Source organism: Arachis hypogaea, chromosome 14, assembly GCF_003086295.3.
Source record: "Arachis hypogaea cultivar Tifrunner chromosome 14, arahy.Tifrunner.gnm2.J5K5, whole genome shotgun sequence".
Taxonomy (NCBI): Eukaryota; Viridiplantae; Streptophyta; class Magnoliopsida; order Fabales; family Fabaceae; genus Arachis; species Arachis hypogaea.
In genome coordinates, this window is record NC_092049.1 from 77921774 (window position 1) to 77934702 (window position 12929).

The 12929-nt window shown below is 33.8% G+C and overlaps 2 protein-coding genes and 1 long non-coding RNA gene across 5 annotated transcripts; 2 read left to right on the top strand and 1 right to left on the bottom strand.

Annotated features, from left to right (window-relative positions):
- Positions 1 to 205: 205 nt before the first annotated feature.
- Positions 206 to 688, bottom strand: LOC112742691 (uncharacterized). The gene has a single exon (XM_025791925.1). It carries the CDS (start codon positions 686 to 688, stop codon positions 206 to 208), a length of 483 nt encoding a protein of 160 aa, XP_025647710.1.
- Positions 689 to 2580: 1892 nt separating this feature from the next.
- On the top strand, positions 2581 to 7154 carry LOC112742389 (peptidyl-prolyl cis-trans isomerase FKBP62). Of its 3 annotated transcripts, none has more exons than XM_025791627.3 (14): positions 2581 to 2720; positions 2822 to 3015; positions 3100 to 3186; positions 3688 to 3948; positions 4053 to 4127; positions 4210 to 4290; positions 4410 to 4604; positions 4704 to 4790; positions 4882 to 5057; positions 5708 to 5830; positions 5915 to 6061; positions 6154 to 6281; positions 6512 to 6630; positions 6926 to 7154. In XM_025791627.3, exons 2-13 carry the CDS (start codon positions 2835 to 2837, stop codon positions 6621 to 6623), a joined length of 1653 nt encoding a protein of 550 aa, XP_025647412.1. In that variant the 5' UTR covers positions 2581 to 2720; positions 2822 to 2834; the 3' UTR covers positions 6624 to 6630; positions 6926 to 7154. The 3 variants fall into 3 exon arrangements, with proteins under 3 accessions (XP_025647412.1, XP_072070282.1, XP_025647411.1); XM_072214181.1 differs by having other exon boundaries at positions 2598 to 2720; positions 6958 to 7154; XM_025791626.3 differs by having other exon boundaries at positions 2658 to 3015; positions 6958 to 7154.
- A 920-nt stretch (positions 7155 to 8074) lies between these two features.
- Positions 8075 to 11627, top strand: LOC112742392 (uncharacterized). Its single transcript, XR_003171891.3, has 5 exons — positions 8075 to 8536; positions 8905 to 9018; positions 10071 to 10646; positions 11123 to 11204; positions 11327 to 11627. It is a non-coding gene; the product is annotated as an uncharacterized lncRNA (long non-coding RNA).
- The last annotated feature ends 1302 nt before the right edge of the window (positions 11628 to 12929 follow it).

The window sequence follows — 12929 nt, forward strand, 5'->3', positions numbered from 1 at the left end:
TAAAATTAGTGTCAAAATTCGTATTTTAAATACTTCTCTAAACTATAAAAATTGAATTTCCTAATTTCTTTGATTAATAATTAATTTATTAGCTAATTATTTATTTATTTCATAGAGTTTACATCCTACCCACTTAATTAAGAATTTTGCCCCCCAAAAATCAAATTCAATTACCTGAAAAAAAGTGTGGGCAGTATTTTCTCATTTATGACTCAAGTTCCCAAGTGTGTTCCTCAATTTCAGCTCGACTACAAGCAACTTTTATCAACGAAACTTTCTTTCTGCGCAATCTCTTAATACTGGTATCGTCAATTCGTACTGAAGTCACTTGAAGCATCAGATTCGCTTTCAATTGAACTGATTCAGGTTCTAAAATGTGGCTGGCTTTAGAAGTGTACTTTCGAAGTTGCAAAATATGAAACACGTCATGTACGTTCGAAAGATGCAATGGTAAAGCTATTCGATATGCCACCGGTCCAATTCTATTTAGGATTTGAAACGGACCGATATAATGAGGATTCAATTTCTTTGCCTTGATCGCTCTACCCACTCCTGTAGTTAGAGTAACTCTTAAGAATACATGATCTCCTTTATTAAATTCTAATAATTTCCGTCTCTGATCAGCGTAGCTCTTCTGATGACTCTGAGCGGTAAGTATTTTGTTGTGGATTTTCTTAATTTGTTCCATAGTCCCAGCTACTAACTCAGACCCCAAGAAACTTGACTCTCTAGCTTCATACTAACATAGTGGGATTGACACTTTCTTCCATACAGAGCCTCATACGAAGCCATTCCGATGCTCGCATGGTAACTGTTGTTGTACGCAAACTCTACTAGCGGCATATAATGATCCCAGCTTGCCGGTTGATCTAGCACACAAGTCCTCAACATATCTTCCAGGGATTGGGGATGCGTTTACAGAGGGACTGTCCAATGGTTAGCTACCAGGACATGTTGGGTTGGCTATATAACCGATAGATGAGACTCATCAACCATATGACAGACATACATCATGTGCATTTGTATGTTTTGCTTGAGTGTGTATTGTTTTGATTTGCTTAATTGCTTAATTCTGCTTATTTGTTACTTGTTCTACTTGCTGTAATTGCACTTCTATCTGTATTTTGCTTGCTTGAATTGTATGTGTATGTTTTCTGAGAGACCCCTTTTGACGGAGGTGTGAGGGGATGATTCCACCGGTGATTTGGAGGATTAGAGGAGACAGAAAATGAAGTGTTATGATAGGTTAAAGTTAGATTTAGAACTTGAATATCTTAGATAACTTACTTAATTCCTGATTTAGTTGGATCTTTAAGCTGAAATCTGAGTATTTGTTTACAGAGACAGGACATTGAGACAGGGACACCGAGACACAAATTGTATTTGACAGAGGAGATATAGACAGAGATATTGTGTGTTAGAGTCCTGAATAGTGTATTTTGTATCTATCCTAACAGGAAGAACACATAAGAGACACAACTTATTTTTTATTTTTTATTTATTATTCTTGTTAATTTTTCATAATTATATTTTTTATTATTATATTTTTTATCTTAATTTTTTTGAGTGAAAAAAATGATAATAAATTAAATTTTCATAATTTATTCTAGTTTATCACAAAAAAATATAAAAATTTAAAATTTTATATTTTTATTTTTAAAATTTTATTTTCAATGTCTTATCTTCTCATGTTCTCACAAATAAATGCATTGTAAAACATTCCCTTAAAAACTTAAAAAGTTTAAACACACATTAGGATAATTTCGGTCAAAACTAAGAAGAAAAAGGAAAAGAAGAGGGATTAATTTTTCTAAAAGAAAGACCTTTTGACTACACACGAAAAAACAAAAGACAAAAAAAAAAAAAGGTAAAAGACCCTTTGTCTAGAAACATCCTGACCCTTGATTCTCATCTTGCACTTACATTGTCAGAGTCACTCATCTCTAGGGGTGGCAAAACGGGTCGAGCCCGTCGGGCTGATTTGCTAAACCCGCTAAAAAAGGTGGGTCGGGCTAGGATTTGGAGCCCGCCAAATTAAAAAAACCCGCCAAACCCGCACCGCCAAATTGACGGGTTTTGGCGGGGCGGGGCGGGGCGGTCCGCCGGGCCGAAGATTTTTATTTTTATTTTTTTTATTAAATAAAAGAGTGATTACTATTATGAAATTAATAATTATAGAATTTTTAAACACTTTTTTTTCATTTTTTGTTTTTATTCTTCTTTTAGTTATTAATTTTATTTATTTTATTTTATAATTTCGCATACATGCTCAAATTATGTGACTTATTTTTTAAAATAAAGATGATTCTATTGACAAATATTATTTTGAACAATTTTATTGAAGTTAAAAATTAAAAAAAATGATAAAAAATTATATTATAATTTGACTATTTTTTATTTGTATTTAATTTTTTAATTATTATTTTTTGGTTAATTTTAATGAATTTTATTTTAAAAAAAAAAAGGAAGCGGGCTAGCCCGCTAACCCGCCAATCCGCCATAAAATGGGGTGGGCTAGGATTTTGAACCCATTTTAGTTGGCGGAACGGGCCGGCCCGTCCCGTTTATGGGGCGGGCTTAGGCGGGGCGGGACGGGTTGCACCGGGCCGGCCCGCTTTGCCACCCCTACTCATCTCTCCCTCCAAGGTAAACCCTTCGTCGTGGAACTCTCTAGAACCTCGTCAACTCTCCCCTTCAACCCCAACAGCACTATTCATTCAGTAAGAATACTCACTCCCTTAAGACCCCTCGTCTTCGTTTTCCTCGCTCTTTATTCAGTAACTGTACTCACTTCCCTCTTGTCAAAATTCATTCTCCGAAGAAAAGGAAGCGAAATGGAAGAAGACTTCGACATGCCCCAAGCTGAGGAGATGAACGAAGACTTTGATCTCCCCGACGAGGACCCAATCCTAAAGGTGGGCGAGGAGAAGGAGATCGGAAACCAAGGCCTCAAGAAGAAGCTCCTCAAGGAAGGTCAAGGCTGGGATACCCCCGAAGTTGGTGATGAAGTCGAAGGTATTTAATCTTTTTCTACATTTTCATTTCATTTATTAATTTATTTTGTCATCTTATTTTGTATTTATTTATTTAAATTGATAGTTCACTACACGGGGACTCTGCTTGATGGAACGAAGTTCGATTCGAGCCGCGATAGGGATAGCACTTTCAAGTTCACTCTCGGACAAGGTCAGTGATGTGCTCTTATTTGTTTATTTGAATATTTTTGGATGTTTTGGTGGTGTTGGTATCATGAGAGTTTGAAGCTATATAGCCTCTGATTTTGACTTGAATTATTTCTGGGAATGTTTTCATGAAAAACCTTGAATGGGTGGGTAATATGTTTTATTGTGTATGAATGGCATGATTTGGTAAAATAACGGCTTCATGCTTTGCTGCTTTCAGTTAATTTTGTATTATTTGGATTAACAATTCACATGCAGAATTTGGGAAAAATGATAATGAGCTTTTACTATGAACCTGGGTTCACCGTGAACGCTACATAAGGCACCATTTCATTCATTTCTGTTTATAGTATGTACATGTTTGTAGTTATAAAAGGTTTTTCAATGATACGGTGTCGAGTAGGGGTTCACCGTCATCACTCTTGTGGAACTGGTGTGAAGATTGCATGTCAGTAACCTCAGTTATCCGTTGAAAGTGTTTGTAATTGATGTCGTCTTTGTGCAGGGCAAGTAATTAAAGGATGGGATGAAGGCATTAAAACCATGAAAAAGGGGGAAAATGCTCTTTTCACCATCCCTCCTGCGCTAGCCTATGGTGCATCTGGCTCACCTCCAACTATTCCTCCGAATGCAACACTCCAGTTTGATGTCGAGCTTTTGTCTTGGACTAGTGTAAAGGACATATGTAAGGATGGTGGTATATTTAAGAAAATACTTAAGGAGGGGGAAGGATGGGAAAACCCCAAGGATCCTGATGAAGTATTAGGTATATTGATATTTATCATTTAGTTTATTTCATTTGATTTAGGCCTGCATTATTTGCATTATTTAGCTTAGCCGTAACTGATACTGTATTGGTTGGTAATGCAGTTAAGTATGAGGTTCTTCTGGAAGATGGAAAGGCTGTGGCTAAGTCTGATGGAGTGGAGTTCAGTGTCAGAGAGGGTAATTGCATTTAATTTCTGTCGGCAGTAATATATTGTTTCCATTTGCGGTATATCTAAGGCTATCTTTTAATCAATGGTAGGTCACTATTGTCCTGCATTGTCAAAGGCTGTTAAAACCATGAAGAAGGGAGAGAAAGTTATTTTGACAGTGAAGCCACAATGTAAGTTGTCTACAGAACAATTTGGCGATGTCACCATCTTTAGAAGAATTCAATAATATTTTTTATGTTCTCCACTTTGTTACTTAATTGATAATTTTATTGATTTCTTGGATTTGTAGATGGATTTGGTGAGAAAGGGAAGCCAGCAGATGGTGATGAAGGAGCAGTTCAACCAAATGCAACATTGCAGATTACTCTCGAGTTAGTCTCTTGGAAGACTGTGTCTGAGGTAACTGATGACAAGAAAGTGGTGAAGAAGATACTCAGTGAAGGGCAAGGATATGAGCGGCCAAATGAGGGGGCTGTTGTGAAAGGTGACTATTAATCATTGCGAATCTTGATTGCTTTATCATTCAGCCAGTCTCTATTTGCACTGTTTCTAATAATTTCTTTCTCGTGTACAATCTTACCAGTGAAACTGACTGGTAAGCTGAAAGATGGCACTGTCTTTGTGACAAAGGGCCATGAAGAGGAGCTGTTTCAATTTAGAACAGACGAAGGTACTTTGAAATATGCCAGGGTTTTTGCTTCGCCTTATATTTCATTTTTACTTTTTGGAATTCAAGTGATGTGATGCTTAATCTGAAACAGAGCAAGTCATTGATGGGCTTGATAGAGGTGTAATGTCCATGAAGAAAGGTGAAGTGGCATTACTGACTATTGCACCTGAGTATGCTTTCGGTTCGGCAGAATCCCAGCAAGAGTTGGCTGTTGTTCCTCCTAACTCAACTGTGTATTATGAGGTGGAGCTAGTTTCGTTCGAGAAGGTGAGCCGATGACAGAGAGTTAACTGCCATTGTGCATGGATTTTTATTTGTTCTTGTTTTGGTAAAATAGTTGCAAAATGTGTTGCTATCTTTCGAAAACCAACAACCTAACATAGCAAATGGCTGCTCACAAGGGGCTGAATAATACTGGAGAGACAGCAAGGCAATTTGTACATATTGCAGCACTTTTATAGCTTGGGATATGTTCATTTCTGTGCTTGCACTTTGTACCTAACGGTCTGTCTTCACATTTAATAGAAGCATCTAAAGTACATAGATGTAATTACAATGCACTGTTGTCCATTCAGTACGAGTACTACAACATTGTTTATATATTTATCTGAGGCACTGTCAAGTCTATCTGTTCTCTCCATCATCGAATGAAAATCAGTTCCAAATACTGGAGCTAGGTTGGGGCAATTACAATTTCAGTTGTCATTTTCTTGCTTAACACAACAAAATTCTGGCTTGGTAGAAACTTCCATCCTTGGTAGGAGTTGAAATAAGAACAATGTTATGTAACTCGTATTTTTATGGTTTACACTATACTTTCTATTACGTGCTCGTGTACCTGTTCATTTTTTATCCATTGGATATTGTATGTCCATTGTATTGGAATTTTAACGCAATTAATTCTCATATTCTTTCAGGAGAAGGAGTCCTGGGATCTGAACACTCAAGAGAAAATTGAAGCTGCTGGTAAGAAGAAAGAAGAAGGAAATGTATTATTTAAAGCTGGTAAATATGTAAGAGCTTCCAAAAGATATGATAAGGTAATAAATGTCAAGGTACATATTTAAATACGGCTGTAGATGTTAACGCATCATCTGAGGGATTCTTGTTTAGGGAACTTTCAGGCAGTAAAGTTTATAGAATATGATTCCTCCTTCAGCGCTGATGAGAAAAAACAGGCCAAGACCTTGAAGGTTGCCTGCAATCTGAACAATGCTGCTTGCAAGTTGAAGTTAAAAGAATATAAAGAAGCAGAGAAATTGTGTACAAAGGTTTGGTTGCAGGCTCTCATATTGAAATTACTTTCCTTTAGAAGCCTCTGACCAAAAAGAAAAAAAAGTAATGACTTAACGCGGAATGGTAGGTCCTGGAGCTTGAGAGTACCAACGTGAAAGCTCTTTACAGAAGGGCCCAGGCATATATGCAGTTGGCTGATTTGGATTTGGCTGAATTTGACATTAAGAAAGCTCTTGATATTGATCCTGACAATAGGTATGTACCCTGAATATTCTGCTGTTTTTAATCTTTATGGGTGGGTTTGCTTTTAGCCTGCTTCAGATGTTATTTATGGAGGGTAATTAATTACCTTCACTGAATTACTGCCTTCTGTTTGAAAAAGTAATTGTTAGATGGGAAAATTGTTTTTTCACAAATAATTTCTAATGATTGAGTTTAGCGTGTTTGTGTGTGCCATGTAATTGTTGTCGGTGTGTGTCAACTAGGGAGGTAAAGCTGGAGTACAAGACTTTGAAGGAGAAGGTTAAGGAGTATAACAAAAAGGAGCAGAAGTTTTATGGAAACATATTCAACAAGTTGACAAAGGCTGGTTCTTGATTTCAATGTGAGTATTGCTATATCATTGTTGCGGGGATTGACCTTTTTGCTTCTAGTGTGATTACATTTTATTTTGTATTTTATCTTTTTCCTTTGAGCAAACCACCAAAATAGAACCAGAAAATTTGTTTCTGACAAAATAGTTTATGACCTGCAAAAGATGTTAATTATTTGATAATATAGTCTTAAAAAAAAAAACGAGGCTAGGCTATGACCTTCATTCTCGTTTGGATTATTTTTTGAACTACAAAATCTTTCATGTATTATTAGATTGAGTAGTTAACTCATTTTATTTTCTGCAGTGAGTTGAGTTTATATACTCGTGTTATTGCAGAAACCAACTACTCCACGGTACCAACCATGTGTTATTGACAGCAACATGTGTATTTGTAACGAATTATATATTTGAAACTGAAGTTGAGGGCCGGCTTTCTCGGGTTTGATCTTTCGGTGTATTGATTGTGGACTTGAACGTGACTATGATGAGGGACACATTCATTTCATAATTGATATTTGAATTTGAATTTGTAATTTGACTTAAAACAAATGATTAACCACTAACCAAGTTTCTGAAAATCGAACTGGTGAAGAATCGGTTTACGAACTTGGATCCTAGTTTAACTAAAATAAATTATAATAAAATAATAAGATAAACTCCCAAAAATGGTAATAAGTTTATCACCAACAAAAATAACATTTGAATATAGAAATGACAAATAAGTCTGAATAGTTTGGAAATGTGATAAAATAACAAATATTATATTTTTTTATGAGTGATAAATAATTTTTGTATTTAATGTGATTAGATTTAAATGTTTGTCGTTATTTTTAGAGATCTATTTAGAAGGTGAAAATAAAATGTTGCATCCGAATCGGATTTTAAAACTTATATTTATACATTTTAAAAAAACCGAGTTATTCAAAATAAAAAAAAATCACTTGGCATAAAATTAGTCAAGGAACGGTCTCATTTTTCTATTGCTTGCAAAAGTCGTGATAAAATCTTATTTAAGGTTATTTAGAATGTATATTTAATTTAATATTTAGTTATTTTTGTTATATTTTTAAATTGTTTAGAAATTTATTTGTTCATATATTTTGAAAATATATTTATTAGTGATATAAAATTTGGGTACCCGTTTATTCTAAAATAATATATAAAATAATAAATAAATATAAAAAAATAAATAAATTCTAATCTAAATTATTAAAATATAATATCAACTAAAGTGTAATTTAATGTAGAAAAAATAGTCAGATCATAAAAAATTTAAATATTGACAAAATTAATTACAAAAAAATTAAACTAATTTTATAATTTATACCCATAAAAAATTAATTTTGTTTGTCAAAAATACTCATCCATTAAATTTTAAATGAACTTCGTTACAATTTTTTGAAAATTTCCAAATTATCCCTTTTTATTTTATCCCAGCTCCTTCAACCTTCTCATTCTCCCTCACTCACCTGAATCACCTCCCTCATCCTCCTTATTCTCCAGTCGACACTCTTGCACAGTTTAGCCTCTCTCACTCAATCACAGCGGCAAGCTCATCATCCAGTGACACTGCCTTCGGTCACCTCTAACTCCCCAGATCGTCGCTACTAGCCTTTTCACGGCCAGCCTCGTCGCCGCCAACCTCTTCGCCACCAGCCTCAGCGCTATCAGATCTACTTCTCGCCAATATCGTTGTCTCGACGAGACCACTGGGTTGCTTGATTGCTACTCTCTGCCGCTAATAGGTCCTTCTCTCTACCAACCATGTTGCTGCCAGATCTGCATCTTCTCGCCAACCTCGTTGTCTCACCTTAACCACTGGACTTTCTGATTGCTACTCTGTGTCGCTGACAAGTTCTTCTCGCTGTCATCCTCAATGTCGCTAGAAGGAGGAGTAGCGCCACCCCGATTCCGAGTACGTGTTCAATCCCTATTACGACGACACCACAATAATCAACAACTATGCCTCCATAATTATAACTATCACTGCAACAGTTCTGAACCATTTTTTTTTTAATTTGAATTGAATTTGATGGAGGTGTAAAGGGCAAAGGGATGTTCCAGAGAGCAAAGCAAGAGGTTGTTTCTTTTGTTGAGTTGGGGAAGAGGTTGTTGCTTCTTCAGCTTGTTTTGGGTGGTGCAGTTAGTGGCTCTTTGATGATTTTGATAGATTTAATTTTTTGATAGGGCTATTAATACCATAGTCTGGCTTGATGATTCGATTATTGTGAAAATTAATTTTGAAAGCTTATCGCCATTTCTTTGTGATGAATGCAACTCCAGATTCGGCGGCTGGAGAGTACGGCTGCTGGAAGTCAGGTTACGGCGGTGTCGGGAATAACACTTTTCCAATCCTTTTTTGGGTTGTCATTCTTCTATGGTTCTTCAATTAATAAGGTTTGATTTGCAAATTTCATATGTTGTTATGCTGCTGGTGGAAGAGGTGGGTTTTCTTTTGTTCCAGAGAGTCAAAGGTCACCATTTTTGTTTAATTTTAATTTGGTGTGGTCACCGGCAAAGCTTCAAACAAAATTGTGGAGGGCCAAAATTTAACAATAATATTTATACGAAAAGAAAATTTATAAATATAATTATTTTTTAAGTTTGCTACTAATAAAATAATAAATAAATAATTTTATAAATAAAAAATATAAAATAGTTTATAATAGTATTTTTTAAATTTTTAGTGATGGAAGAGGATAACAAGTTTAGAATTTGAAAAATAGGACAGTGGTTTTGATTATTGTTGTTTTAAGAGATTGAAGATAATAATAAAGACAATTTAAAAATTTGACATGCTTTTTCAATAAGGTTAATAAAAATTTAATAAATGGATATTTTTGACAAACAAAATTAATATTTCATGAATATAAAATTAGTTTAATTTTTTTGAATAAATTTTGTTAGCGCTTAAATTTTTCATGGTCAGAAATGATTATTTATTTTTTAATATAAGTACGTAAACAGAAGCTAGTACAACATTAAAATTAAACAAATTAATAATTCAATTAACAATCAAAACACTAATTGATCGGTACATTATATCTCGAATGTAATGAGCAGTAAACTTAGATTGTAAACGGATATATACATTATAAACTGGTTAAGGACATTAAGATTATTTTCAATTATTATGATTCAATGTTCAGTTGTTCACCAATATCCGATCGATGTGTAACGAACTTATCTTATTCAATTATAAAAGGATTTCAGAAAGGAACAAAAGGTATTTTTTGTCTCAAAAAAGAATCACAGAAAAGTTTACATGTATTAACTTGGAGCTTTCTACAGTGGGAAAAGAATAATTTGGATCTTGAAAGACCAGGTTATAAACTCAAATAATCAAAAATATATGGGATAGTTCACAAATAAAGCAAAGTAACGGTTGGGAGAAATTTAAAAAGGTTTAGAATTTCTTATTACAAAAGAATACTAAAATCCATTAACAGGTAGGATTAAGTTGACTTGGGATCACTGGCAAGAATCCATAGAAGGAGACGGCGCACTACGGTGGTGGAGATCGAGTGATTGAACTACAAAACCCTAATCAGAATTTTTCGATTCCAATGGAGGAGAAACACCGCGATGCTGGAGCTCTGAAGCGTAAGGCCAGCTCCCTCTCACTATAGCGCGTCAAATCCACGCGGTGTCATCGTTGCGTCATCTTTCCCGGCAAGTTCTGCCGCTTGTTCTGCTTTTGATCCAGCAGATGTGAAGCACTCAGAGCACAGTTTGGGCGTGGACTCAGTGCCGTTGGCTGAGGAGATCTGAGAGAAGAGCAAAACAGAGAGAGCTCGCCTCGCCGTCGTCGTTGCCGTCGCCACCGCAGTTCATCGCCTCTCCAGATCTGGTCGCAATGCCCAAGCCTCTGAAGATGTTCCATTACGACCTCCTCGACGAGACGCAAAACAAGCTCGATTACATCCTCTCTCTCTCTCTCACTGTCGAGAACTTCCTCAAGCGCTGCCTCCATATTCTCATCTTCAAGTCCGGCATGGCCAAGTCCATCCATCAGTGCATATTAGGTCTTTTTACATTTTTTCACATTTTTCCTCAATTTGGAGTTTTTAAATTCCTAATTTTTTATCACTCATGTTTCTTGGTTTTTTTGTGGTTATTTTAAAGTTTAGAATCTAATTTCTCAAACATTCAAGTAGCTCAAAATTATAGTCTGATATCTTCGTTGGTTTCAAATTATTTGGTTCCATTGGTAATTACACTGCTTTTAATTTTGCCATCAAGAATGGCTTTAAAAACTTGATATTCTCATATACATTTTGGAAGAAAGCAATGAGGTTCTCTGTTGAAGTTTTACTGCCTTGAAAGCTTTCTTATTGTTATTTGCATCACTTTGAAGTGTTGAAATGGACCCTTAGTTGAAGGTAGTATATATATATACTTCACTTGCAAACCTACCCATGTAAATTTGATTGAGACAAATTTTCAACTCCATTCTCTATTATTGAGTACTGAGCTTGATGAAAGTGAAATGACCAAACAGAGCATACAAGAAGCTTTCAGCCGTTGGATTGTGGGAGAGTAAAAAGAAAACCTCAGTGGAGGCACAACTCAAGATAATTGAGGTCATCAACTTTTCTAACTATACATAGATTATTATTTGCAAAGAGAATGCTTTTTTAAATTTCACTAAGACTTGTATGTATTCAACTAACACATAACATTACTAAAAAAATTGTTTTAACAGGAAAATTTGAAAAGAAAGAAAGCAGCATATGCAGAAAAGATGAAGAATAAGATAGCTGATATTCATAGGTCAGCAGAAGAGAAAAGGGCAATGGTTAAAGCTCAAAAGAGGGAAGAGTTTATCGAGTTAGAGGAAATAACTGCAAAGTTTTGTAGTAGTGGTCGTACACCAGCCAAATTCTTTGCATGTTTTAAAGCATAAGTTTTCTTTTTTTGTTTTTCTATGTAGCTAACTACAAAAAGATCAGAATATCATTGGTGTGGTTATTACTTTGTTAATATTCATTTAAAAATTTGCTTTAGAGTGTTGTATTTTTCTCTTGGTGTATATACTATTATATCATTGATATGAACAAGAAAATAAGTGAAGCAATTGTCTTCACTATGTATGCTTTGTTTTATATATATATATATATATATATATATATATATATATAAGTGAAGCAATTGTCTTCATCATGGTCGAAAGATAAAAGTAATTTTAATAATTAGACAATGAGATAACTCCTAACCAAAAGTTCAATCTTGATTGCAATTGTATCAATTTGAGTATCAGGATAAATTCATAAGCTATTGTCTATCTCTGCATTAGTTTATTTTGATTGTGGCTATTGTCTATCTCTGCATTAGTTTATTTTAATTGTGCAAATAGATGATTTCCAGTAAAATAGTAATTGTTAATTAATGTTAATGTGATTATTGTCTTATATAATAATTGCTTCATAAGCATGTCTGTGTAATTCTAATGAGTGGTCAATGGATTGATAATGAGATACATCCTTGTGTTATGATTGAGGGGTTATGATTCAGTTCTAATTCAATCGTTATTTCTGGAAATAAAAATTTATAAATGATATGCTAGAGAGCCTCATTTCTATGCATATTTCAATTATTTATAAATATTTTTTTAAATAATTTGCTTGAAAATTAATCATTTATGTATGTGAAAATGTGGAAAATTAGTTATTTATGATTTGACAAATTTAATTAAATCACTCACGATTTTTAATTGTTAACTTCACATGAAAATTAATGTACATAAGTCTTTAACTTTATGTGAAGTTAATAGCTGATAGTTAAATAATTTGACTAAGGGTGTGTTTGGCGAACGCCCATGAAGAGGATAAAAGTACGTTTAAGTTTTTGATGTTTGGCAACCTTTTTTTCTAAAAGTAGAAGTGATTTTGCAACCTAAAAGCACGTCTACTTGAAGTAAGAAATTTTTGCTTCTGCGTTCAGTTAAATATGCGTTTATCTTTGATGATCATTATTGGTTTTAATAGATTTTTTTCAAAAGAAATTTCAGATTTGTTTCAGGTCATTCCAAATATTTTTAATTTTTTTTATCAATTTTTAGTATTTTTTTTCATATTTTATTTTTAATTTTTTATTAAATTTGTTATTGTAATTCTGTTATAATATGAATTATTGATTTTATTAAAAACGACAAAGTAAATAAAAAAATTGATCATACATAATAATAGAGTTATAAGTAATAAAATTTTACTTTCCAAAATAATACTAAATAAAAAATACTGAGAGTACTAAAAAAATTATAGAATATTTTTTTATTTAACATTGTAAAATTTATTATTATAATTATT